We start from the raw sequence: 24,756 nt of genomic DNA, 5'->3' as shown, positions 1-24,756 counted from the left end.
AAACGATACACATGGCCTCAACAGAACATATGCCGCTTCTAAGCTAACCCGGACACCACGAAAAAGGAAAGGGAAAAGTTTAGGCATATATACGTTTCGGCCAAACTAGTTTTACCAACTAGCCGAAGCATTCATGCCATTATCTCTGTCTAAAGGTCACTGTAATAGCCACAATTGTCAACCAAAAAAAGAGGAGGAGGAGGGCCGATAGTGTTTTATCTCGTGTATGTGCTTGTTGCTTCGTTGGAAACTGTTGCAGATGCAATATGGTTCTTACCTTTATTTGCTTCGTTGGAATGCGTCCGCGACAGATTCCAATAAAGCAACAAGCACATCGACACGAGGCAAAACTCTAGGGTTGCAGGTAAAATGGTAATGAACCACAAGGGAACTCAAAAACAGCAGTATAATGTCACTACAACTATCTCAATAAAACTATTCGAAATGAAAATGTGCAAGGAACTGATATATCTAAGACTACATAAAGGCTTGAAAACTAAATCCCACTAGGGGAGAACAAAAGCTTACTGAAGTTTCTGTAGTTTGTAACATGCTATTCCCGACGATACATCATATCTTTAGCTGTTTCAAACTCTCAATTTCCAGAGAGTCATGTGGCTTCTCCTCGGCTGCAACCTTGGTTCCTTCAACTGGCATTGTCGCACTCCTTGAAACTTCAAAGTCAAGTGGCTTCTCCTCGGCTGCAACCTTGGTTCCTTCCACGGGCATTGTCGCACTCCTTGAAACTTCAAAGTCAAGTGGCTTCTCCTCAGATGCAACCTTGGTTCCTTCCACTGGCATTGTCGCACTCCTTGAAACTTCAAAGTCAAGTGGCTTCTCCTTGGCTGCAACCTTGGTTCCTTCCACTGGCATTGTCGCACTCCTTGAAACTTCAAAGTCAAGTGGCTCCTCTCTCTTAGTCGGTTGGACTTCAGAACATGATTTCTCCTCAGAATGGTCATGTGGCGATTCGGCCTTGCCTAGCACTGCTTTACAAGTTGGTAAGTCAAGTACCTGCATTTCGGGTGCCTTTGAAGCTAGTGGTTCGTCAACTAAAAGAGGAGCTTTAGGAACAGAGGGTACAGCATAAACTGGCGCCATCCCCAAACCTGAATGCCTCATCACCCTATCTAATGTGGAAAGCTCCTCAGCCCGAACAGGGGGTGCAGCATAAACCGGCACTGCCTGTCTTATACAGACAGGTGGTGCCACTCCCAGACCTGGAGGCCTCATCACCCTAGGAGGCTGAGATGATTGAGGAAGTGGTGGTGCAGAGAAAACAGGAATTGCATTCCGTATGGTCACCGGAGGAGCCATCCGATGGTGTGGGCCAAAATGCCTGACAGGAATATATGGTGCTGCACCAGCAGCAGGGAACTTCTCTGGTCGAACCCTGTTACTATCCATAGCAAAGCTGTCCTTTAAAATATTATTTATGGTTTGAGCAGTCCTTGGACTCAATGATGCATCACTTCCTGTATTGTCAATGGGTCTACTTTGAGAAGCAGGTTTTAGACATAACGGACTGACCGGTCTACTGCGAGGAGCAGTTCTTGGACATATTAGGGGAAGAAGTTTTGATGTAGTAGATGAAAGCTGCTGTACACTTGATGGTCTTGGATTAGGTGTCGGAAATTTAATTGGGAATGATACTCTAGCCGCCCTAGCCTTCAAAATGTACCTTTGTAGTGCACGTGCAACAGTTACATGCTCTTGCTCATCATTTCTTCTTCGATCTGGTTTTGCACTTTCAGACTGCTGTGCCACTGATAGAAAAAAAAAAAGTAGAAGAATGTCATGCAGAATAGTACACCTAGTTATTGCTGATTGTACAAATTAAAGCTTATCATCAATACGTAAAGTGAACATCAATCTACTAATGTTTTCTGATCAGTAGGTGAATATCAATCTAATTGAAAATTAGAAACTGAAATATTATGATTGCAAGCACAAATATTCAAGCAAACAGTACATTGTAGCAGTGGAAGTTCTCCTAAAAATTGATAAACCATGCAACACTGATGATGATATAATTATTTGTAAGCATTCAGGCAAAAATACACTCTAGCACTTAAATACTTCTCCATCAAGTTTTTTACAAGGTTGGAAATCACTGGACCTCCTAGCTATCAATTTCTAATGAGTTGGTGGGATGAGAGCCACTAAGCTCCGAAGAAAAGAAATAGCCAATCTGGTTTTATCTTTTTCATTGTTCACTAAGGATTTCAGGCTGCAACATAATATCACCTGCCCTTGAGAGTGGTAATTAACTCGCTCATCAAGTAACACTCTAGCTCAGTCCGTTTTTTAATAATAGAACAGAGCTTTGAGCTTGTATCCTAACACACACACACAAACACACAAATATATGGAAGTACAGATATTTTCTCAAATATTGTATATTTTGTAATCAATGATGATCCTTGTAAGAATTCGCGCAAGAAGATTCTAAACCACTACTTAGTTTCTAAATACTAGTTTCTAGAAATAATATATCATTGAAATTGATAACTCAAGGTGGTTTATTTGCTTGTAGAAATTAATTATTAACGCTTATTTAACATTTAACTGAAACTCGAGCTCAATTATCATAATATTTGAGTTTAGCTAGCTAAACATGATAACACCAATGTGTCCATAATTAGTGACAAAACAAAAGGGCAAATACATGTATGTGTGTCACCCAGACCAAACCAAGAGGCATACAAATGTAGGTTTGAGCATCTCAAACCACACTTGTCACCACACCACATGCCCATAATGTACTTCTATGTATTATAGCACCGCAGCCGAAGTCAAGAATCAATATGGCGATCTTCACGTGTGAATAGCTGAGAGGAAAGAAAGGCAGAAGATGACAATGATAAAAGGTGCAGCGTCTGGATGGGCAGAATGGATGAGTGAAAGATGTCTTACGAATAGCATGGTTCAATTGCCATGTAATTAGCACGGTTCTAGTTTAGAGCACCTTATTTGCTCCCTCTTCACCTTACCAGCACTATTATTATTCTAGCATTATCTAATCCTTCAATTGTATTACTACAGTTGTTTTCTCACTTTGGTTATCTTTACTATTTTTGCTGTCAATATTTTTCTTTTCTTCAATATTTTCAACACAACTTTTTTTCTTATCTAGTGTTTTTCAAACCTGTTATGAAAAAGCACTTTTCTTGGGCCAAGGTTCTATCGGAGACAACCTCTACCCCACGAAGGCATTGGGGTCTTGAAATTATATAAATATGATAAGAATGGAAACAGCAACCCTAGTTGTTGTTGGGTATTGACCGCACAGTGAATATCTATTAATATAGTTTCTTAAACTGTTCTTTAGAAATATATACCAATCTAATCGGGAATTACTGAGATGTGAAACCCAGCCAACCTCATAGAATGTAATATCTATCTTATAAGTGGGAACAGATCAAAGAATATATATACTGTTAGAAACCTGTTATGTAGAGGTCGATCTAGGGTAACCAATCTAACTCTTACCCCATAGCCCGAGGCTTGTGTCTCAATCTACTACGTGTGAAATATAAGAGACTAGTTCTTATAGAGATTCCCCTGTCTAATTCCACATCTTGTAACAGAAGGGGAGTCAGCATGGCATAAAAGGCAATAGCAACAAGCAGAAACAACAAGAAGATAACAAGATAACTGAGGCTAAAAGAACGGCAGATATATAAATCGATAAAAAATGAAAAAACAAGAATAATACAAATGCATAGAAACAGGAAAAGATTTATGTCTGACTACATACTAACCCTCTATCCTAATTCTCTACCTCCATACCCTCCAACCAACGGTCATGCTTTCGGTGACTAAAAAGACGAAAAGGCAAATATGTATGTGTGTCTCGCTAGACCAAACTAAGAGCCATACATGTGTAGGTTTGAACATCCAAAACCACATTTGTCACCCACCCCAGAAGGAGCTAATCCACCAATGTGGCTCTGCTTTGCAACAGTGCAAAAAGATATAGCGGGGGGAGAGGAAGAAAAAAGGATGGGGAGGCAAAGGGCATCCAAGAAACACTTGATTTATCATTTTCCCAGTAATTACTCATTAGTCATTTTGCTGTCCATGCAAATTATTGCTCAAGTCAACAGTGATCTTCACATCATGATGCAAAATACGACATCATGAATCACTGAAACTTATAACCAATAGGACATTAAATGTTTGGCAATGCAGGGAAGAATGACGCAATAAATGTGATCTAGTCAAGTGTGTACAAAAGGCAAACAGGCAGGTGTTAGGTCGGGTCGATGTATTTAGTTGGACTTGAGGGGAGCACAAACAAGTGGATGGTGATTGCAATTAACATTATCCACTATTTAAAATAAAAATACAGTCTGTTTGAAAGATGAAAATAATACCATAAGATGGCTTTCGTACACACTAGCATATAGATCACTGATAAAAGGACAATATGTTGCTAAGACCATAACATAAAACTGGAGAATGAGGCTTCTTGAGAACCAGGCGAAGACAACATCAGAAAACGAAAACCACCCTTATCCAGATAAAAATTCTGAAGACAAAAACCAGAATCCAGTAAATTTGGATCTTTACATGAAGGATCCAACTAGGCTCTTCAATTCATGATTTGGCATCTATAACAATTCTATAACCCTTGCCAACACACACACGACGCAGCTTTACGATAACTTCTTCACAGAGAAATAAAGTTTCCAAATAACTCAATATCAACTGGTTCATAAACATTGGAATCACTTACATAATTTCAGAGATGACCAAGCTGCCATAGCTGCATTCTTTTCAGCTTGCTTCTTATTCTTTGCTGACTCACCAGTAAATGTAACGCCCGCCAACTCCACTGTGCAGGTAAAGACAGGAAGATGTCCTAGACCAGATCTAAAAGTAGTATATGCTGGCAATGATGCTCCTACTCTTTGTGAAACTTCCTGTAAGAGATTCTTATATACGCCTGTCTCATCCTACAAAATCATGGGCATACAGAAATTAGAAACCAAAATGCCATTCAGAAGCAACCACAAAGGCTTATTCTTTCATATCTAAGTCTAAGTGCCATATATTAATTTAAAACAATTAGGTACTACATAAAATCAATGGAGGCCATATTTTATTGTGATGATGTCTTGCACCAGTGCTATCACTTTTTACTGCAACAATATTTATGATATTGGTTGGAAAATCTAAGATTTGTTTTAACACTGAATTTACTTAACAACAAGATTATCATGATACAGAAATGATGCAACTTTACATCTTGAGTCTAACTACCTACAGGACTATCAGAAGTTGCCAATGATGCAACTTTACATATGGAGTCTAACTACCTACAGGACCATCACAAGTTGGCAATGTCCTCCACAAGTTCTGGACTCAGATCTGACTGTCTTATATTAGAACCCTAACAAACAGAAGCACCATCATCAGACTACTATGGTAGCTTGACTAACCTAAAGGTTTTGAACAGTCATTTAGTGAATGTAATGTAGTACCCAGTCTAGACTACAGGGTACATGGCTTCTAGGTTGGCCATACAAAAAGTTCCTACCTAATACTGGTGCTTAAGGTTATTCACGTTCCACAGTGCGAAAAAGTAAGAATTCTAATGCCTGAAAACAAGGGAAAACAGTCAGAAGAGGACTACTAACAAATCAATATTCCTTTTTTGTAAGGACAAACAAATATATTAAGATAATGACTCCAGAAATGCCACAACATGTACCCTTTACTTCACTTACAAAAGGAAATCACAAGAAAATTACCATTCCATACATTTGTAACTTCCATGAAAACATGCCTAAAATTACTAGTTATTTTTTTCAGCCAACCCCTACCTAAGCCAGTACTATAAACTGCTCATTATTAACAGCCACATAACAGGGAGCTCTGCTTCCCTCCTGAACTATGACAAGTTCACGAAATTCATCATAGTTAACTACATTGGCCATCAACCTACGACAGAAATTTGGGACTGAATATGCTTTACGAAGCACACATAGGCAGATAATTCCCATAAATCAAACTAGGAAAAAACAAGAAGAGAAAAGGAAATATCTATATAAGGAAAAATTGCAAATACTGATCAAGAAACCAAAGTATACTAATAATATCACAACCTCACACAACTAGACTTCTTAGATCATCTTAGTACAAATGACCAATATTTATTAACTTTTCTCTAATGTAAGTCTCCGGGCTAGTTTATGTGCACATGAGTCCTGACTAATCCGACCGGTACAGCGTGCCAGCTACCCACCCCCAGGGTAACTTAGCACACCAAGGGTGTAGAAAACCAATGGTCCCTGAAACCTAGAAAATTCACAAATGCAAATACAACAACAACATACTCAATCCCACAAATGAATATACATTAAATCTAAAAGTTGTAGCTTATAAGATCAAATGACGTCATTCATTTTCAAAAAGCCAAACTCAGAAGAAAAAGCATAATTAAGAAAGCAAACTAAAAATCCCGCTAAAATCGGGGGTAAAAAGTACCAGAATTCTAGCAGCAAGCGAGTTGGAGGGACCTCGATTAGAGAGTGAATTCAACGCAACCTCAGCAGCAGAGTGTTCAGCCTGTCGAAGTGTAGAGCAGTAATTTGGACTCTCAAAGACCTCACCATTGAAATTAACCGTAGCCTTAAACCTAGGCGCATGATCCGGACCTTCCCTTATACAAGTATACGACGGCAAGTTGAAGCAACTCCTTTGTGCCAGTTCCTGTAACTGGTTCTTATACATTTCCAGAAGCTTTCAACAAACAAGTTTAAATTCAACACAACAACAGCCAGGAACAAGGATCAAAGAAATGAAATGGAAAAACAAGGAATCAGCAGATATCAATGCGATGAATCGGAGCTCCGATTACTCTCGCCGTCGGCATCGTCGACGGAGGAGGATCGCAGGGCTGCTAGGGTTTTTGTATGTATATGTATATATATATATTTATATATATATATTTATATATATATAGTGTTGGGTGTATGTAATGATTTTCTAGAGAGAGAAAGTTTCACTTGTAGAGAGAGAAAAGGAGAATAGATTTTGTGAATTTTTGAAGCCTTTTAAGCATAGTGCTTTTTGTTTACATTCATCCGTTGGAAGAAATAATTCTATGCATGCATCCACACAATAAGGTTTCACATAAAGATAAATTTATACTTTATGGGATCATTTTGTTGGATTACAAGTTATCAATTTCGAGATTAATTTATTTGAGATCGTAATTCATCCCTAATATAGATTAAAAATAATATTATAATCTCAAAATAATTAATTTTAGAATAAGTAATAAGCTAGTCCTAAAAATGATTTTGGGATCAGATATCCCTTATCCTTCGCACCAAATGAGCCTTATATTCCCGTAACTTTGTAAGTTATTTCTTTTTCGTCTTTAATTAGATGTTTGTTATTTGTATTGAGGTTCGGTTAAATTTAAATTTGCGTTGAGAAATTTCACATAGAAAGTTAAAACATTCTTTAACAAAAGCAACTTCATATCCAAGGGACTACAACTCGTAACCTCTTAATTAAGGATAGCTACGTACGCAAAATCATTATATATGTTGCTATGACAAAGGATATCTTAGTTTAAGTGTTTCTTCTCTAATATCGTGAAGTTTATGTCAATTTATCTATATTTTGATTTTATGTTTAGTGATAGCTATCACTTTTCATCCATGTAGAAATCTATCAATATTAAAATGTCTTTTGAATTATAAACGAATCATAAAACTCAAAACAGCTAATCAAATTGACAATACTTTATCAAATAAAACTTACGTCAATAAATTTTACCAATTCATATTCATTATAGGTAATTACATATAGTTAAATTTTAAAGTAATGTAGTGTAACATTTTATATTATTACTATCTTGTATAAAAATTAAATTCTATGTTTAGCCTTTATTGGGGTGAGTGGGTGGATGTTGAAGGGCCAAAAGTTGACCATATGTTCCACATGTGTAGTATCAAAAACCAACATATGATGTGTGTCAATTAAAAATGGTCTAAGTTGACTTTTCCTAATTGTCAATGTCCTACGTGGCAACAGCATATTCACCAACTTTTGAATAGGAATATATAGTTTTTATATATATTTTTCAATATTTACTTGGTTTTCTAAAAATAACAAATATTATCTAAATATATATAAAAATAAATATCGAAGAGCCAACATAATTTTTAAAGTGTTCCTTTGCCCCTTCCAATCTACTCCATTCAAAAGTGTGCATTTTTTCAAATACCATTTTCTCGATTGATGAGTAAAACGATAAATTCAATTATAAATATCTTTTATTTAGAATATAATGGGGAAATATATTCATCACGTAAATATACATCAAATTTGTGAAGAATTGAACTTTCTAAACATAAGCAACTTTTTTTGATCACCTAATCAACTTGTAACTTTTTGTCAGTTCAAGATCATTCATGAGTTATAGAAAAAAATAATAGTGAAATAGAAGAAATTTACGCTGATTACTCTATGTTTGACCAAAATTCCATTAAAAGTTTCTTGTCCACTGAAATCAATTTGCATTTAGTGCATGAAAAAACCAGCCACCAACTACTCAATAATAGAGTTTGCACAAGTTATCTACCAACACTACAAATCTCTTGAGCATTCATGACCAGATTACTTGACACTAAGTTATGAAACAAAAGGATCTGACTAATTAACCATCTAGGTCCATGTAATGTGTACCATATTCTTCATTTATTTCCACTTCTTGACACTAGCAAAAGAAATCCACAATGATATGAAAAGAATATGTTAGCCACTAAGGCTAGTGGAGGCACATATAAATTGGCTCGAACAACACTATTATAATAATTTTAAAAGATGATAGACGCCAAGGCTTATATAGGATGGTGGTGTCAGAATCAATCTGAATGCATATTAATCATTCATTTAGATGCCTATCACCTCTCGTCATCATAATTGATTGTCCTACTGAATACATATTACCTCCCACCGGTGTGTAGGGTTCATCCAACCCTAACGTTTAGACAGATGGAAGACCAACTTGTACACATGACCTTCATTATTTTGTCGGATACCTACCACCTTCCGTCAATACAAATATCAAGGTTACTATACCACCAAAACTCATGCAGATGGAAGAAATGACCTGCCAAGCTGGTCTAGACATTACTATTATTTTCTTTTTTTTAAAAAAAAAAGAGATGACAATCAATGTTATAATAATTGAAAAATTGACAACCAACTGAGGCTTATATATATCCAAGACTCAAGTATTGGAACTTCTAGTGAGCAATGCAATACAAAACCTTAAAATCTCAAATTATTCCAGATAAAAAGTTGTCATCACAAGTTCTTGAAAGCTGACTCATGAGTAGGTTTCTGTGGGGTAAGTTTTGCCAATAGCGCCTTGTTGGGACAATGCTCGGCATCAACAAAATAGAAGTTTCCGTTAGCCTTGAATGTTACATAAGGTCTATTGGTGTCAGGATGCTTGATATCTGCAAACTTAATCGTCTTCGGCATAAAAGTTGCAAGCCAAGACATCATCTCCACTTCAAAAGAATCTGAACCTGGCTTCCATCTCAGTTTGTGAATATAAGGACTCACAAACCAGTGAAGCGCAGCGGTAGTAGAAGCACTGAAGAATATAACGGTAGATGCAACTGCTCCCTTTAGTATCACATTTGAATCAGTAGATGTCATGAAGGTTATGACAGGGCCTAAAGACACAGAAAGGCAACATGTTGAAAGGGACAGAAGCTTCACATTCTTTATCGTGTTTGAGATAGGACCATAGTAGACAACTCCGCCATCCTTTTCATCATTTCCTCCTTCTCCTCCTTTGCGAGGCCCTATGCTGATCTTGTTGTCGTCTTGTGCTGTTGCAGACTGTGATAGCCACCTTTTACGGATAGCAGCTAGATGTGTCACACAACTAGGGTCAGGTTTGGTACTACTGACAAGTGACCTAGTTCCATAACTAGCCAGATGACCACCTGAAAAGGTATTGGGAAATAACGAGCAAAGAGCTTGAGCACAATCATCAGGAACAAGTCATAAAATAAACTTGAGTAAACAAAAGAGATGCAGATTGTAGAAGCAATACAGCAAAAAGTTCTTCCACTATATTGTGATTTCTTTCATGTAGTTACTAGGATTTTACCACCATAATACATGGATATTCAATATTTATCCTGATAAACAGTTACACCATACTTTGTTCAATTCTTACTTCATTAAATACAAGATTGTTCCCTGCAAAATGGATGGGATGTTGCAGCTAAAATAAGCCGTCAATCATTTGATCTGAAGATTTGCTTATTATTGCCTAAAATTTGACATTCTAATGTAAACGGATTCTATGAAGGAAAGACAGAAAAAGCTGAGGAAGGCCAAAATATGTGATTTTATCAAAAGAAAAAGGCTACATACAACATTTGACAACCTGAAAGCAGAAAATTTAGCTTAGCAACTGAAAAAAGAAAGTTATAGGGCGAAGAATCTACAACAATGAACTTTAGTAAAACAGCGATTCCATTCCTTTAGAGTTTAACAATAAAGAATTATGTTTTCCTTTTTAGCAAATATGTTTTACCTGGAAAAGTTTTAAGGTCCAAATATGAATAACAAGATAAGTAACACTCATTCATTTGTCCCGATTCCCAAATGCAAAAATTATGGAAGAAAAGAACTCTAACATCTAGTAATGCGGAAACTATATTCATGATCAACACATTACAACAGGGAGGGTTGAGGGATCAAAAAGATAACAGAATACTGGCAGCCTGGCTCAGTGGATCAGTACTGAAAAGTGTGTATAACATGAAGATGGCGGTCATTGCGTACTCTTTCCCAAGACCTTAGAGCTATAAACCTATAAGTTTCTTTTATACTAACCCCTGAAAGACATTTTCTACGGATGCCCACAATGTTCTCCTGCTTACTTGCCACATTAAGCAATCCACTTTTTCTCCCAACTCAGGTAATCAAAAGCTGGCACCGTATAACAATTATGCTATTCCAATTTCCCATTGATAGGAATATCCAATATTTTAAGTAACTGTGGACATAGTACCACCGTATATTCTATATATATATCACAGAATCCAGTAGCTCTTGCTTTAACCCTGAGAAATCCACTAAATATCTTCTTTTTTTTTTTACAATTGTTAACATAGAAATCAACTAAATATATATATAATAATTAACTGTGAACACCATTACTATTGTAGTATTAACTTGATGTCGTTGAAGAAACTCAACAAAAATAACAGCAAGACCCTCAGCTCAAGTAACATATAACAAAGTAGTTTGAAAAAGAGAAATAAGACATATAATAGAGAAGCATAACATATCATTCAGAGCAAAACAATGTGAAAACTAAAGCACGCGCGAAACATCAAGTATTACCCAAAGTCAGAGGACAAGAAACTTTGAGAACATTACTTACACTACCAGAGTACCTATATGCAAGGAGAAATCGGTACTGAGCCCCAAACTACAAAACGAGACAATACTCAACTAATTCTAACCTTCTATACTAATCCGCCACCTCCATACTCTCCTATCTAATGTTGTGTGATCAATAAGTCGAAAACATGTCATGTCATGTCATCTCCTATCTAGTCGAACTCATAAACTTCAAATACTACATTCCTCACTACAGGTAACATATAACACCCATCACCAGCTGAAGGGACATTGGACCTTGTTTCAATTTGAGAAAAAAAACAATAGAATTAAATTACACAGCTTTTTAACAAGATTAACAAAAGGGTGTTACTTTCTTTCACTTTCTTTGAAACCCAACAATTATACATACAGATACAACAGAAAATTGAAACAGAAACCGTAAATTATACAGAAATGAAACTGCTTGATTCAATTAAACACGAACCTGAATGAAAATTGGTGGATTTTAGTAGATTTGCTTGAGATCGAACTAAGTGAAAAAGGGTTCTTCTTGCCATTGACAAATTTCTGATGCAAAACCCCACAACTGGAGATCTCTCTGTTTTTCACTAGGGTTTTGGGGTTTTCTTCGTTAGATTTGCTATTAGATATCTCAAGTATTATTTTTAAATGGAAAAACGAATTGGGCATTTGGTCTAGTGGTATGATTCTCGCTTAGGGTGCGAGAGGTCCCGAGTTCAATTCTCGGAATGCCCCTTTATTTTTTTTCTCATTTTTTGGGTCTCGAGAGGTTATTATTTGTTGTTGCTACTATTTAGAAAGCCCCCTTATACTTTTTCTTATTTTCTCTCGGTCTCGAGAGGTAATTATTTGTTGTTACTGTTATTTGTATAGTATTTGATATTGTTATGTTTTACTAGAATTGAGGTCTATCAGGTTATTATTTGTTATTGTTAGTATTTTCATATTTGATGTTGTTATATTCCCGAGAGGTTATTATTTGTGTTGCTACTATTCTTATATTTGATATTGTCATGTTTTACTTGAATTCAAGCTTATTAAGTTATTATTTGACGTTGATACTATTCTTATATTTGATGTTGTCATGTTCCCGGGAGGTTATTATTTGTTGTTGCTACTATTTGGGATGCCCCCTTATTCTTTTTCTCATTTTCACTCTTGGTCCCGAGAGGTTATTATTTGTTGTTGCTATTATTTTTCTATTGATATTGTCATGTTTTACATGAATTTTGAGGTATATCAAGTTATTATTTGTTGTTGCATGCTTCTATACTTACATTTGACGTTGTCATATTTTACTTGAATTGAGGTCATTTGAAAACGATCTTTTATCTTCACAAGATAGGGATAAAATTGTGTCACATTCTTCTTCCCAGATTATTGTTATTTGTTGTTACTACTATTCTCGAACTTGATGTTTATATGATTTATTTGTATTAGGTCTATTTTGAAACAATATATACACTTTCACAAGTTAGGAAGTAAGGTTGTGTAATATCGTCCTTTCTTGACTTCACTTATAAGATTTTATCAAATATTTCACTTCCCTTATTTTGGATAAAATTAATTTTATTATTATTATTATTTTAAAATTTAATTATTTGATATTCAAAATTACCTAATTAAATTAGTTCAATTTCAGTATTTCTCTACGGAGTATGAGTTAGAGATTATGGACCATTGCCCTTCTAGAATTGTCAATACAAAAAATTAGCCATGAAATATTAATGCATATATTTCATTCAAAACAATATGAAAAAAGTCAACTATTATATTTACTTCTCAATAAATATTTACGAATAAAAGTTCCATACAACTTAAATTCAAAAGCATTAAAGGACTCTTTTTGACTTTTAAGATATAATTATATCATTCTTTAATACATAGATCATCAAAATTTAGCATTAAACTCTATAATAATACACCTAAACTTCAATTATTAAAAATTCTTTAAGAACAACCAAAATAACATAAAATCGTTTTCTTCTTATTATTATTATTATTAATTATTATTATTATTATTATTATTATTTGACCCCACTTATTTATTTATTTATTTAAAAAAATTCAACAAAAGTTGGAGTAATTGGTTAGTTATTCGTTAATTAGTCAAAAAAAAGCCCGCGTAGAGACATATTCTCACTTGGCGTGTGGTCAATACGATGTCGTTTTGCTCTTCCTCTTCACCTACGCATCAACTACTCCATCTCCTTTGATTCTTTTCTTCATCTCATTTCTCTCTTTATTCACAAATTTTCTTCCTCTGAGTTTTCATACAAGTTTTTTTTTGTCTTGAGGTACGTTTTTTTTTTGTTTAATTTCAATGTATAAAGATTTAAGTGTTTGGTAGTTGCAGTTTTTTTTTTTTTATGTTTGATTTAAGTTGTTGGTTGAATTTGAGAATTGGGTATTGATATTAGTGTTTATATTAATGGGTTTTGCTTAAAAGATGAATCTTTGATGTTGGAATGAAAAGGGTCCAGTTGGGTATAGCTAACTTTAATGAGTTTCGAGTTTATTGTTGTAGTTATTGTTTTGTTATATTGGAAATGAGTTATTGTTGTTTAACTGAAAGGGTATTGATTTTTAGTGTTTTTTAGTAATGGGTTTTGCTTAAAAGTTGAATCTTTGATATTGGAATGAAAAGGTTCTAATTGGGTATAGCTAACTTCAATGAGTTTGGAGTTTATTTTGCAGTTATTGTTTTGTTATAGTGGAAATGGGTATTTGTGTTTGAGCTGAAATTTGACCTGTATTTATGTATGATTTGCAACAGAGTGTTGTACTTCCTTTTTTTGCTATAGTTACTGTTTAGCTATTTTGTTTGGGTGATTAAAGTTTTTTGTTTGATTTAAGTTGTTGGTCGAATTTGGGAAATGGCTATTACTTTTTAGTGTTTTGTATTCATGGGTTTTGCTTAAAAGACAAATCTTTGATATTGGAAATGAAAATGGGTTCAAATGGAGCAAAATGGATATGAAAGATTTATACAGCTGGCCCCAACTTAGTTTAAGATTAGGTCATAGTAGTTATTGGGGTTTTCTGTTTGAGCTGATATTTGATCTGTATTCATTCTTTGGAAGTATTAGGTTGGCTTAACAAATGGTTGAGCTTCTTTTTGAATATTTTGGTTTAAAAAACTTGCTAATGAGAACTGGTAATCAAAGTTTATTGAGATTCAAGACTACTAGGTCAAAATTCCTGTTTATAAGAAATGTATACATGAATGTGAACCTTATATATAGTATTCCGGTTTCAAGATATATATATATATATATATATATATATATCCATGACTGGACTCTTTTCTAGACTTCATTAATGCTTTGATCAAAAAGTGGTTGGCTTGTGATTTCTTGAACTCATGCTTGCTTTGTTAATTGTCTTTTGATGATTCTGTTGCTCAAATTTATTCTGATTTTTGTCCTGGTCATCCTTCTTCCAGTAAAATGGATTTTTTCTCTAGGAATACAAGTGATGACTCTTCAGGTTTCCAGCAAGACATTGCTAGATGCCCATTTTTGACGAATATCAATGAGCCAACTAATTTTTCCTTCTCAAGCCCCATTGGTTTGCCCATTCCAGTAAGTTGTTAATTGATCACTTATTTGCAGAAGAACTTTTCTTTGCATTTTTGTAAAATAGTTTGCATGTTGCTGAATCGATCCTGCTAAGGCCTCTCATTTTTGTCTGCCACATTGGTGGGGTGACCATGTCCCTGTCATAATAAATTGATGTGAAGTCTTTCTCATGATTGCTGCTGCACCTGAATCAGGTACGTGGAGGAAAAGGTCCTATCTTCGAGGATGGTCCTAACTTTGACATGGCATTCCGGCTTTTCCATGGCCAGAATGGTGCTGTCCCACTTTCTGGGAGGCTTTCCATTACGAATGAGAAACCAGATCCTGAATCTGTAGCTCGTCATTTCAACCCTTTGGTGGCAAAGGCAGCTACCATAAGTCTCTCATCTTTTGGATTTGGAGGACCATTTGGTTTTGATTCATTCTCTGAGAAGTGGAAGAATCAAAAGAAGAAGTCTGAGTCATCCAAAAGACAGGTTTGAGCCATTTCCTTATGTTTTGTATCTCCCAAATTTCTCAAATGTCAAAGCTGTTGAATTTCACTGCAACTTCTCAAATATGACTTTGTCAAATGTTCATGGTCCAGTGGAACACTTTATTTGACTTCTTAAATTTCGTATAACTCTTGAAATATGATTGTTGGTGGGCTTGAAAAACTTTTCGTTTTTGATGGAATAACCAAAACTCAGTCATATTGTTCCTGCTAACCATCATTTTGGATCTATCAGGGAGGAGATTCAGAACATGAAGCACTAAGCAATGAGTGGTTGCAGAATGGGAATTGTCCTATTGCGAAGTCGTACCGTGCTGTAAGTACTGTCCTTCCTCTTGTAGCAAAGGTTTTTCAGCCCCCTCCTGGTGTGAAACTCAAGTGTCCCCCTGCTATAGTAGCTGCCCGAGCTGCTCTATCACGGACAGCCTTTGCGAAAAACTTGCGACCACAACCTCTGCCTGCAAAGATATTAGTGATTGGTGTTTTGGGCATGGCAGCAAATATTCCTTTAGGTGTATGGAGAGAACACACTGAAAAATTTTCACCATCTTGGTTTGCAGCTGTACATGCAGCTGTGCCATTCATAGCCATTCTGAGGAAGTCCATTTTGATGCCTAAAGCGGCTATGGCGTTTACCATTGGAGCATCTGTTCTGGGGCAAGTGATAGGCTCAAGGGCAGAACGACTTCGGCTCAAAACAGTTGCAGCTAGGGAACTGGTTCCTACTGAAAACTCTACTCCAGGACACATCCATCTAGTCGTTGATGGAGCTAGAGGGGGATACTGCAACGAGATTGTTGCTTCGAACAAGGTTCCTCTGCATGCCGGTTTCCTTTCACCAGCTAGTGTAGTTAGCTGATGCTTGGCATCTATAATGTTGTATTCATTAACCTAATGCAGGATGTGTGCCTGCATCTATTCTTTGCATTTGTTGTAGTCCATGGGCAAAGTTGAGCCTTAGAGAGAAAAGTGTGAGGATGAACATTATTCTTGTTTGGTGAGAGTTTGTATATTTGTGAAGTACAAATAATATTTGTCTGTTTCATGTGCCAAAATACACCAAAGTGATTTTCTTTTTATGATATCGGTTTGAATATCAAAAAAAATTCCAAGTATTTGAGAATAACTAGATGTTCCTCTCAGTGTCGGAGCCAGGACTTCATATAAGAAGATCCAGAGAACTACAAGAGCGCCATACCACATCTATACCAATATTTAAACTTCTTTATCAAACAACAACTACTAGACTAAGGATACACAAAAAGTCCATTCCATTAGAAATCTATTAGTACATGGGAGAGTTTTACAAGGTGTTTTTGGCTAATATACTATATGATAAATAGTACAATTTAATTAGGGAAAATGCCTTTAGGGATAATAACATCCCCAATGTTGTTGTGCCATGGGTCAGCCAAGTGAGTTGCCAAGTTCTCCAATGGTCCTGTTCCTGGATATGCTGATTGTTGTACACAAAATCCCACAAATGCCAACAATGCAAGACGACCTAATCACAGATAATCGAGATTGATATTGTTAGCATGTATAACTTAAATCCGTAAATACAATAAGAGGAAGGTGTGAGATAGTATTCTAACCATTCTTGATTTCCTTGACTTTGAGTTCTTCAAATTTAGCAGGGTCTTTAGAGTAGCCCAATGGGTCAAAAGCCCCACCAGGGTACTTCTTCTTTTCTGAATCTTTTTCCATACTCCTTTGGTGTTCTACAAAAGCTATGGCTAGAAATTCAATAGCCAAAATAGTAGGAAGTGTTCCCCATGGAACAGGCTGGCCCAAATATGTAGCTTGTCCACCAGGAATGGCTGCCCATTCTTGGGCCTTGACCCAATTACCCAAGCCCAAGGCCTCTGGTACTATGATTCCGGGCTACAAAAATTGTGAAGAAAGAAATTTCGTTAAGAATGTTCAAAATATATAATCGTATATATGTTATGGTAGGGAAAAAGAAGCTTACAACAGCAAGCATAGCCCATCTGCAATGAATAAGTTCAGATTCTTTGTATCTTTCCAAATTTGCAGGTACTTCTCCTAAACCAAGTGGATCAAATCCAAAATCTCTGCATTTATATTAAGTTATCCAACTTTAATATACTAACAACTTAAATATCGTATGAGATCATACATACATCATATCACATAAAATGAAACGAAGAAAAGTAGTACTACTTACCCGGGGGCTGAGCCGTCGAGGTAAGATGGACGGGGCTGCCCGGGCATCCAATCAGCTGACATGGAGAACCGAGACATGGAGTTAGTAGCTCCAACGGACACCGGCATCGCGGCGGCGAATTTGGACTTGGTAGAAGATAGGAAAGAGGGGCAAACAGCTGGAATTCCACAACTCATCAATGTATTAGAAGCCATATCTTCTTCCTCTTTTTTTGGTAATTAAAAGATGTACAAAAAAAGTTTGGATATGAGAATGAAAAAAAAATGGTGTAATTGTGGAATGTATAAGGAGGGTGTTTGAGATATAGGCAAATCTGAATTTAGATTGTTATTGGCTATAGAGACTGGTTTCTGTTTTGTGATTGGTCCACCTGGAAGATGAAGTGGATATTTTTGAAGGATATGTGATGGTGCTTTTGTGGCTTAGGTTGTCCTAGTTGGAGAAAATATCATATTTAGGGTCCCACAATAAGTTAAATTAATCAAATTCATTAAATCATTGATTAGAACATGATTATGTTGTATAAGATATTGACAATGGATTAAATCTTAAGTTTCTTCTATTTTTGGTTGGTAGGTGTAAGGGGGTTAATCACCAAGGACCCGAGATCACTGGTTCGACTAATTTATACACATATCTTATCTGCCGGTAGAAACCTTACCATATTTGGTGTTTATACCAAAACAAGTAAATAGGTGAATATGTAGATACACATCATTTTATCCTTTAGTTTGGTATAAACACCGAATGAGTATATATTTCTCTATTCTGGAGGTTTAAACCTGATACCTTAGGTTAAAGGTGAATTGCAAGATCTAAGAGTCTGACTAATATCTGTATGATTTGAACCTGTCCCTACATACTACCCAAAAATGCTAAGGGAAGAGGAGTGGTTAATGTAGAATTCCAGATTGTTACCAAATTCTTAATCCAAGAACCAAATACTAGTAAATCAATAGCACCATTTTGGTTCGGTTTTGAACAACCCGCGGTGGAAAAAGGAGGTGGGAGTGGTCATGCAACCAAGAAGATAAAGGAACATGACAAATCACACTTAACCCAGCAATTCTCACACATCCATGAAAAGTCTAATCCTACTAAAAAGAAGTTGATGTATTATGTCTGTATATGTAACTCAGAGCTCTCGTCGTTGCAAAAATCATAAGAAGTGGTTCTCTTGAACAGTATAATGCTAAACAGAACCGCAATGATATCACAAACTTCCCTACAGCATGAAACTCATGGCTATCTGAGTATTTTAGAAGAACCAGATGCAGGTCAATCAATTCCCAGTTTACAAGTATACAGATCTTTGTTGAGGATTAGATGTTGCCAGAATGTACGTTGTCACCAATTTGCACCACCAATCTGAATCGCGAGGCTGCTAAAATTCATCATTTGGTTTCACGATATTCACTTCCTCAAATTCATTGTCATCTAAAAGCAGGAAAGACACAGTTATAATGAGCAAAGATTGACCAAAATCGTAAAGCCAAAAGTTAGAACATTAGTATAAAATCAGATGCAAGTTTTCAAAAATTGAAAAGCTCTCGGGAGGGACATGAAGATCACAACTAAAAAGCTTAACAAGTTTAACCTCAAAATCACCATCACAATCAAAAGCACTACCGGTTTCTTGTAATTTTGGACATGTGAGGCTGCATGACTACTTGCATCACCACTAGAAGTTCAAAAGATTACAGTCCCAAGATAGGATAAAGACTAGATAGAAGTTCAAATGGTTCCTGTGAAGCTCATGATGGAGGGTAACCGATGAGCGCGAGTCACATAGAAGGAATGGCAGGCTTCTAGGCTGCCAAGCTTCTGAAGGAGTGCACGTATTACCTTCAGCGAATTCCACATCAAAATGGTAAGAGGAAAATGAAGAGTTTATAAGACATACCACAAGTTCATATGGTATGGCCTCTTTTGGGCTCGATGATGACGTAACCCAAGGGAAAATTCCGTGAGGCCTGTAGGTCAAAACGGACAATATGTGCCATGTGCTTGGGTCATGACACTTCCGATACCAAGATAGGATAAGTCCCAAAGCAAACTATGGAGGTTTATACTTGTCTAGTCAATGAATACTTCATCAAAATGCATAATGCTGGTATTCTGAAATATGGATGAATGGGATTATGGGAATGTGGTCTTTTTTTCCCCTCAAACTAGATGAGACAACATGAAAAAGTGAATAAACAGAACAAACAGGAAGCTATACTTGTTGTTTAAAGAGGCTGCTAAGGAAAAGAAATAGGAGCAGTTATAGTGAAGGAAACCAATGTTATGCATCACATGCCCTCCTCTTGAAAGATAGAACCTGATTCTGTATTTTCCCTTCCACCCTTTCTTCCTATTCCTAATTTCTTTCCAAATTATAAACTTTGTAAAGACACATTTCTCCTAATATCTCTGCTACGTTCTAATAGTATTAATAATAAACTACATTTTGCCGTATTCCAGTTAATCCAAATCAAATAAGCACATTCCCTATCATTTCCCATCAGTACAAAAAATATATGCAGCTATTCCAATCTTCCACTCCACCCACTGTTTTCCTTACTTAGATCTAAAGATCCTAGTAAAGCCTGTGATGAAATATAAATAGCTAGTACTCCCTCACTTCCACTTAGATAGGTCTTATTTTTTCTTGAAAATGGTAACTTACTTAGATAGGTCTTATTTTCTTTTTCACTATATTGATTACTCTTTTATTTTCATTTTGGATAGTGATGAACAAAGAATTCACTTAAAATTAATGCGCCAAAACCCATAACATATCAACTAACCTTATTTTCTTGGTGTAATAAACTGTATAGAGGAAGTAGAGGAGTTAATTGATTTCCTAGGTACTTTGTAAAGATTAGATTTGAATCTCACTCTCCTGTAACATGTTTCAGATGGTGGACAGCATTTCTAATGCTGAAGAATACAACAGCACTACTTCTCAAGAAAATGAAAACTCTTAAATAGAATTCCCACCTAGCTAAGGATTTCTTTTACTCGACAATAAACTCCTTGAAGTCTAAAAGGAGAATTAATCTCCTTGAATGATGCTACAAACATATTTATCACAACTTGGAAGCTCGTGATAATGAGAGCACGGAAAGTGTACTGCTCCACTTAGCCATCACAAAGTAACAAGGATAAATTCTACCAGCTTATCAGGCTTCTTTCCAGTTCACCTAAAATGAGCTAGGCTCTTCTTCGTATTTTGTTGAGTTAATAACCCTTTCTCCATGGTGCTGATTCAGTGATTCCCCTTACTTAGTATTTCCATTGAAATAATGTCGATCTCCTTTAGGTCATCCATGACATCACCAACCTCCACTCATGTTTGTTGAATTAAAATACTTCACAGCCTATCCTTTCCATGTGAATTCCAGTTGCATCCCACATATTAAACTGCTATATATTCATTTAAAATTTAACTTACATGCCACGTGTGGTGGAGGTGGAAGTGAAGATCAATGCACTAGTCATACCCAGAAGAGAAAGCTTCAAGTATCTTGGGTCCATTATTTAAGGTAAACCTAAGTTTTAATTTTGTTTCTTCATTATTGTCATGGATTACCACACATTCTTATGGTATATCTTCCAAAATCTATACCTATCAGCTTTTGTGGCTGATTTCCCTAGGATTTCTGGGTGATTCTTGAGTAAGGCCTTTCTAATCGAAATAAGAAATGAGTGCCACCAAAGCACAGATAGCCAATGATATTCGCACGAAAGAAAGGTTTATTCATCTTGAGGATTACTTGCCCACCAGCGATTCATTGGAAGTAACATAAAAGTACATTTGGGGCATGAGGAGATGAATTAGAGGCAGTCAAGAGCAAACAAATTGACTTATGAAACACAATTATCAGCTAATCAACTACAGAAATATCCACTAAACTGGGAAAAGACAAATGCAACAGGGATGAGAACCTTTTCTCAGAGTCAGCGCCACCACAGCATCATTTTCAACCTGAAAAGTGTTCAAAAACATTAAAAAGAACAAATAATGCCATGAGCTTGGATCAAATAAACAAGTAAAGATAATCTGCTAGAGGAAAATACTCCATGAACCTCATGGACTTCTATTTTTGTTATTGACCTATACTCATGTGACTCTCTCCATCACAATATAGATGTCATACGGGTATCAAAGTAGGAATACAACATTTATCCAAAATAGATGTAAATTGAGAGTGAAAACACAATTATTCTGTTCCAATGTAAATGTAAAGTTAAAAGAGCTCCTTTTTCTTAGTAAGGTAAACAATTTTATCAATAGTGGGGCCAAAAAGTAGAGAATCAATGTCATAGAATGATCCTTTTTTGATGAAGAACATATATGATCCTCTATGAACAACCCGATCTTCTACAGAAGTACTTCCATCTGCCTAAGTCTTGGTGGGTTGAGTTAATGGTATCAATATTGGTGAGAAGTACCAGGTAACTAATGGAATAATCAAAGTACGTGCAAGCTGACCCAGACACTACCGTCATCCAAAAAGAAACCCAATTTTTTATACATACAAGAACTTCATGGGTGCACCAAAAGGAAACAAGAAATGAAAGGTTATTCCTCACATGTAAACAGCCGTTCTCCATCCCATTAACCGGTTGATCCCTTAAAAGAGCTCTAATATTATGTACTGCTGTTACTATGATATTAAAAATAGTATTGAAAAGTTTAAAGGAAAAAAATTCATTTTCAATTATGTGGTTGCCAGTTTTAGAACAACCCGAAAGGGAAAGTTGGACAGGTCATTGGTAATAGGAGTAGAATCTGTATCTGTATGGACATAATTGATAAGAAGAGAGTCAAAATCTGCTGATTACCCAAAATATAGACGATATTATATTTTCTAGTTGAACCAATAGATCGTATGATATTATGGAAAATGATGATCATAAAGATGGATAATTTACCTTCTGATCAGCTAGGGACTTCGAGTCTTCCAACACATCTCCAGCAGGCATCAGGACTAGTTGCTGATCATTAGCAGGTTGATCTATGAGGTTAGACAATTTCTCCTTCATTTGTAGAACTGTCTCAGTGGGGTCACATTGAATAAAGTAGGTGGTCTTATTACGCTTCACACGGATATACATTGCCTGCATAGAGAAAAGAGAAATTAAAGAAACAAACCGATTTACAGTATGGAAATAATCGATCAGCGTCACATTCTCTTTGAAGTTACCTATGCTTCTAGTTGATGTTCAAATACGCGTTAGTGGTTCCATTAGTTTTTAGGTTTATATGCTATTTTCTAGATCCATCATCCACGTGTCATGTAGTTCCTTGGTTTTATGAAGTTTAGATCCTTCTTAATTGGCATATTTTCATTGTTTTGAGACTGGTGATAATACAAACAAACAGTCAACATTTTATTTGCCCTAACAGTGTAACTTCCAAAAGCGTTCGGCTTTGTGAATATTGGCATATATTAGCTTAATGCCATATTTATAGTACAAACCCCTGGTGATTGTCACTCATACTTGGTCGGCCAGACTTACATAGTGATCATAAACAAGAAAGAAATACTAATACTAATCATACAATAAAAACTTGTCTTAGTCTAACGAAACTTTTTAACGTTCACTTCCAGGCATTTTCTGCCTATATATATAAGTATATTCAACTTATTATCACCTCCAAAAAAGTTGTGTTGTCTCCTCACTCTGTGCATTGTCATTGACACAAGTACATAACATTATAGAGTAAGCTTAGAAGGAGGAGGTGTACTCATAGGCTCTGACCAGATGGATTATAGTCCTCCCTCTCCCTCAAACAATAGTTGCTTCTTTGTGAAACTATGGTAAGTGAAGGTTTAAAACGGCACATGGTAGACCAAAAATCACATGGAAGGAAGTTGTCTCGAAAGACCTACAAAGCCTACGTATCAATGCAAACTTGGCATCAATATAAATTTAGCTAAATATAGGGCACATTGGAAGAAAAAGATTCAGATACATGATATCTACTAGTTGAGACTACGTTCTAGGCTTGTTAGAGAACTTCTATTATTATTATTATTTGTATATATATGAAACTTATATTTCACTTTTATTTATCACACAATGATGATCTGAGATGAGCTTTTATGAAGAAGAAGAGATTCATATAGCCGAGGCCAACTTGATTGGGATGAGTCATAGTAGTAAGTGTTGCTGTTGTGGTTCCTTTCTCAACTCCACAAGGAATTGGAGTTCTTGTCTTTTTCAGAAAAACAAGCAACAGCATATCCAGTCGACCTCGGGTAGCACTACCTAACTAGTTGAGGTCAATCTATGCTGAACTCTAAGCTCAGAGATTTGTCTATTCATAACCTACTATGCTGAAATTCTAAGCTTAATTCCCGCATCAAAAAATAAGAAGAACACTGTCAAGGAGCAAAGCTAATAAGAAACTGCCCTCTATGATCAAACACCATTTGTTGGCTAACAGAAAAGCATGCTAATAACCATCTTCGTCCAGAGTAACCACTAAATTTGGAAATCAAATGCATCCGAGCAAATAAATCACCTAATAGCATCCAAAGTAACGAGTATTTTGAGAGAGAATTCATAAATACTAATAACACAGTGCAATGAGGGCAGTTTTTCTTCTGTCCCAATATATCTAGAGGAAGACTTCTTAAAAATGAAACCCAAAATCTGTAAATCTCATGGCAATACAATATAGAATTTTAAGGCTCAAACGGCAGATCATAAGAACAGCTTATCCACATAGTACAATCAATCAAGTATCCATTGACACATTTACACAAACAGTTCATGGGAGAAAATTAAGTCCCTCCACCCAAACCCCAGATGAGCATTTCCAAAATTGTACACAGAAAAGAAGTATACCAAATCAACTAGGCATACAGAAGTAAAATTGAGATAATATTATGGCATACACACCTACACTAAAACACACACATCACCCCGACAAATTCAGGTGATCATTTCCAGAATCATACAGAGAAAATGAAGTATACTCAAATCAACTAGACATACGAGAAGTAAAACTGAGATAAATTATGGCATACACCTATACTGAAACATACACACATCACCCCCCCCCCCCCAAA

General features: G+C 35.9%; 5 protein-coding genes and 1 non-coding gene across 8 annotated transcripts in view; 2 read left to right on the top strand and 4 right to left on the bottom strand.

Moving 5' to 3' along the window:
- Positions 1-388: 388 nt before the first annotated feature.
- LOC107020803 (double-stranded RNA-binding protein 2-like) lies at positions 389-7,048 on the bottom strand. Its single transcript, XM_015221306.2, has 3 exons — positions 6,496-7,048; positions 4,742-4,961; positions 389-1,766 (listed from the first exon to the last, which is right to left on the bottom strand). Exons 1-3 carry the CDS (start codon positions 6,739-6,741, stop codon positions 571-573), a joined length of 1,662 nt encoding a protein of 553 aa, XP_015076792.1. The 5' UTR covers positions 6,742-7,048; the 3' UTR covers positions 389-570.
- Positions 7,049-9,123: 2,075 nt separating this feature from the next.
- On the bottom strand, positions 9,124-12,108 carry LOC107018782. The gene is made up of 3 exons (XM_027916929.1): positions 11,888-12,108; positions 11,401-11,453; positions 9,124-9,986 (listed from the first exon to the last, which is right to left on the bottom strand). Exons 1-3 carry the CDS (start codon positions 12,091-12,093, stop codon positions 9,334-9,336), a joined length of 912 nt encoding a protein of 303 aa, XP_027772730.1. The 5' UTR covers positions 12,094-12,108; the 3' UTR covers positions 9,124-9,333.
- TRNAP-AGG lies at positions 12,088-12,159 on the top strand. Its single transcript has one exon. It is a non-coding gene; the product is annotated as a tRNA-Pro (tRNA).
- Positions 12,160-13,520: 1,361 nt separating this feature from the next.
- On the top strand, positions 13,521-16,580 carry LOC107020332. 2 transcript variants are annotated; one of them, XM_015220651.2, is made up of 4 exons: positions 13,521-13,721; positions 14,870-15,008; positions 15,200-15,481; positions 15,734-16,580. In XM_015220651.2, exons 2-4 carry the CDS (start codon positions 14,874-14,876, stop codon positions 16,355-16,357), a joined length of 1,041 nt encoding a protein of 346 aa, XP_015076137.1. In that variant the 5' UTR covers positions 13,521-13,721; positions 14,870-14,873; the 3' UTR covers positions 16,358-16,580. The 2 variants fall into 2 exon arrangements, with proteins under 2 accessions (XP_015076137.1, XP_027772868.1); XM_027917067.1 differs by lacking the exon at positions 13,521-13,721 and having other exon boundaries at positions 14,652-15,008.
- A 161-nt stretch (positions 16,581-16,741) lies between these two features.
- Positions 16,742-18,236, bottom strand: LOC107020333 (chlorophyll a-b binding protein 6A, chloroplastic). The gene is made up of 4 exons (XM_015220652.2): positions 17,687-18,236; positions 17,471-17,573; positions 17,094-17,382; positions 16,742-17,002 (listed from the first exon to the last, which is right to left on the bottom strand). Exons 1-4 carry the CDS (start codon positions 17,878-17,880, stop codon positions 16,848-16,850), a joined length of 741 nt encoding a protein of 246 aa, XP_015076138.1. The 5' UTR covers positions 17,881-18,236; the 3' UTR covers positions 16,742-16,847.
- Positions 18,237-18,717: 481 nt separating this feature from the next.
- LOC107020334 overlaps positions 18,718-24,756 on the bottom strand; it is a 7,154-nt gene continuing 1,115 nt past the window's right edge. For both annotated transcript variants that reach the window (XM_015220653.2, XM_027917068.1), the window contains exons 2-4: positions 22,610-22,795; positions 21,620-21,659; positions 18,718-19,123 (exon numbers count right to left, since the gene is read on the bottom strand). In XM_015220653.2, coding sequence (XP_015076139.1) covers positions 19,071-19,123; positions 21,620-21,659; positions 22,610-22,795 — 279 coding nt within the window. In that variant the 3' untranslated portion in view covers positions 18,718-19,070. The remainder of the gene's footprint in view (positions 19,124-21,619; positions 21,660-22,609; positions 22,796-24,756) is intronic.

Source organism: Solanum pennellii, chromosome 5, assembly GCF_001406875.1.
Source record: "Solanum pennellii chromosome 5, SPENNV200".
Taxonomy (NCBI): Eukaryota; Viridiplantae; Streptophyta; class Magnoliopsida; order Solanales; family Solanaceae; genus Solanum; species Solanum pennellii.
The sequence above is the reverse complement of the archived record's forward strand: the minus strand, read 5'-3'. Positions and strand labels throughout refer to the sequence as shown.

What these genes read in the sequence shown, in the direction of transcription:
- LOC107020803 (XM_015221306.2), bottom strand. Translation starts at nt 6,741, where the DNA reads ATGTATAAGAACCAGTTACAGGAACTGGCACAAAGGAGTTGCTTCAAC. An exon ending in CGCTTGCTGCTAGAATTCTG is followed by an intron (nt 4,962 to 6,495) that starts GTACTTTTTACC and finishes ATGATTTTGTAG; the next exon opens with GATGAGACAGGCGTATATAA. An exon ending in TTGGTCATCTCTGAAATTAT is followed by an intron (nt 1,767 to 4,741) that starts GTAAGTGATTCC and finishes TTTTTCTATCAG; the next exon opens with TGGCACAGCAGTCTGAAAGT.
- LOC107018782 (XM_027916929.1), bottom strand. Translation starts at nt 12,093, where the DNA reads ATGCCCAATTCGTTTTTCCATTTAAAAATAATACTTGAGATATCTAAT. An exon ending in ATCCACCAATTTTCATTCAG is followed by an intron (nt 11,454 to 11,887) that starts GTTCGTGTTTAA and finishes CCTTGCATATAG; the next exon opens with GTACTCTGGTAGTGTAAGTA. An exon ending in TTCTTGTCCTCTGACTTTGG is followed by an intron (nt 9,987 to 11,400) that starts GTAATACTTGAT and finishes ATACCTTTTCAG; the next exon opens with GTGGTCATCTGGCTAGTTAT.
- LOC107020332 (XM_015220651.2), top strand. Translation starts at nt 14,874, where the DNA reads ATGGATTTTTTCTCTAGGAATACAAGTGATGACTCTTCAGGTTTCCAG. An exon ending in CCATTGGTTTGCCCATTCCA is followed by an intron (nt 15,009 to 15,199) that starts GTAAGTTGTTAA and finishes CACCTGAATCAG; the next exon opens with GTACGTGGAGGAAAAGGTCC. An exon ending in CTGAGTCATCCAAAAGACAG is followed by an intron (nt 15,482 to 15,733) that starts GTTTGAGCCATT and finishes TGGATCTATCAG; the next exon opens with GGAGGAGATTCAGAACATGA.
- LOC107020333 (XM_015220652.2), bottom strand. Translation starts at nt 17,880, where the DNA reads ATGGCTTCTAATACATTGATGAGTTGTGGAATTCCAGCTGTTTGCCCC. An exon ending in CTCGACGGCTCAGCCCCCGG is followed by an intron (nt 17,574 to 17,686) that starts GTAAGTAGTACT and finishes ATATAAATGCAG; the next exon opens with AGATTTTGGATTTGATCCAC. An exon ending in GATGGGCTATGCTTGCTGTT is followed by an intron (nt 17,383 to 17,470) that starts GTAAGCTTCTTT and finishes CAATTTTTGTAG; the next exon opens with CCCGGAATCATAGTACCAGA.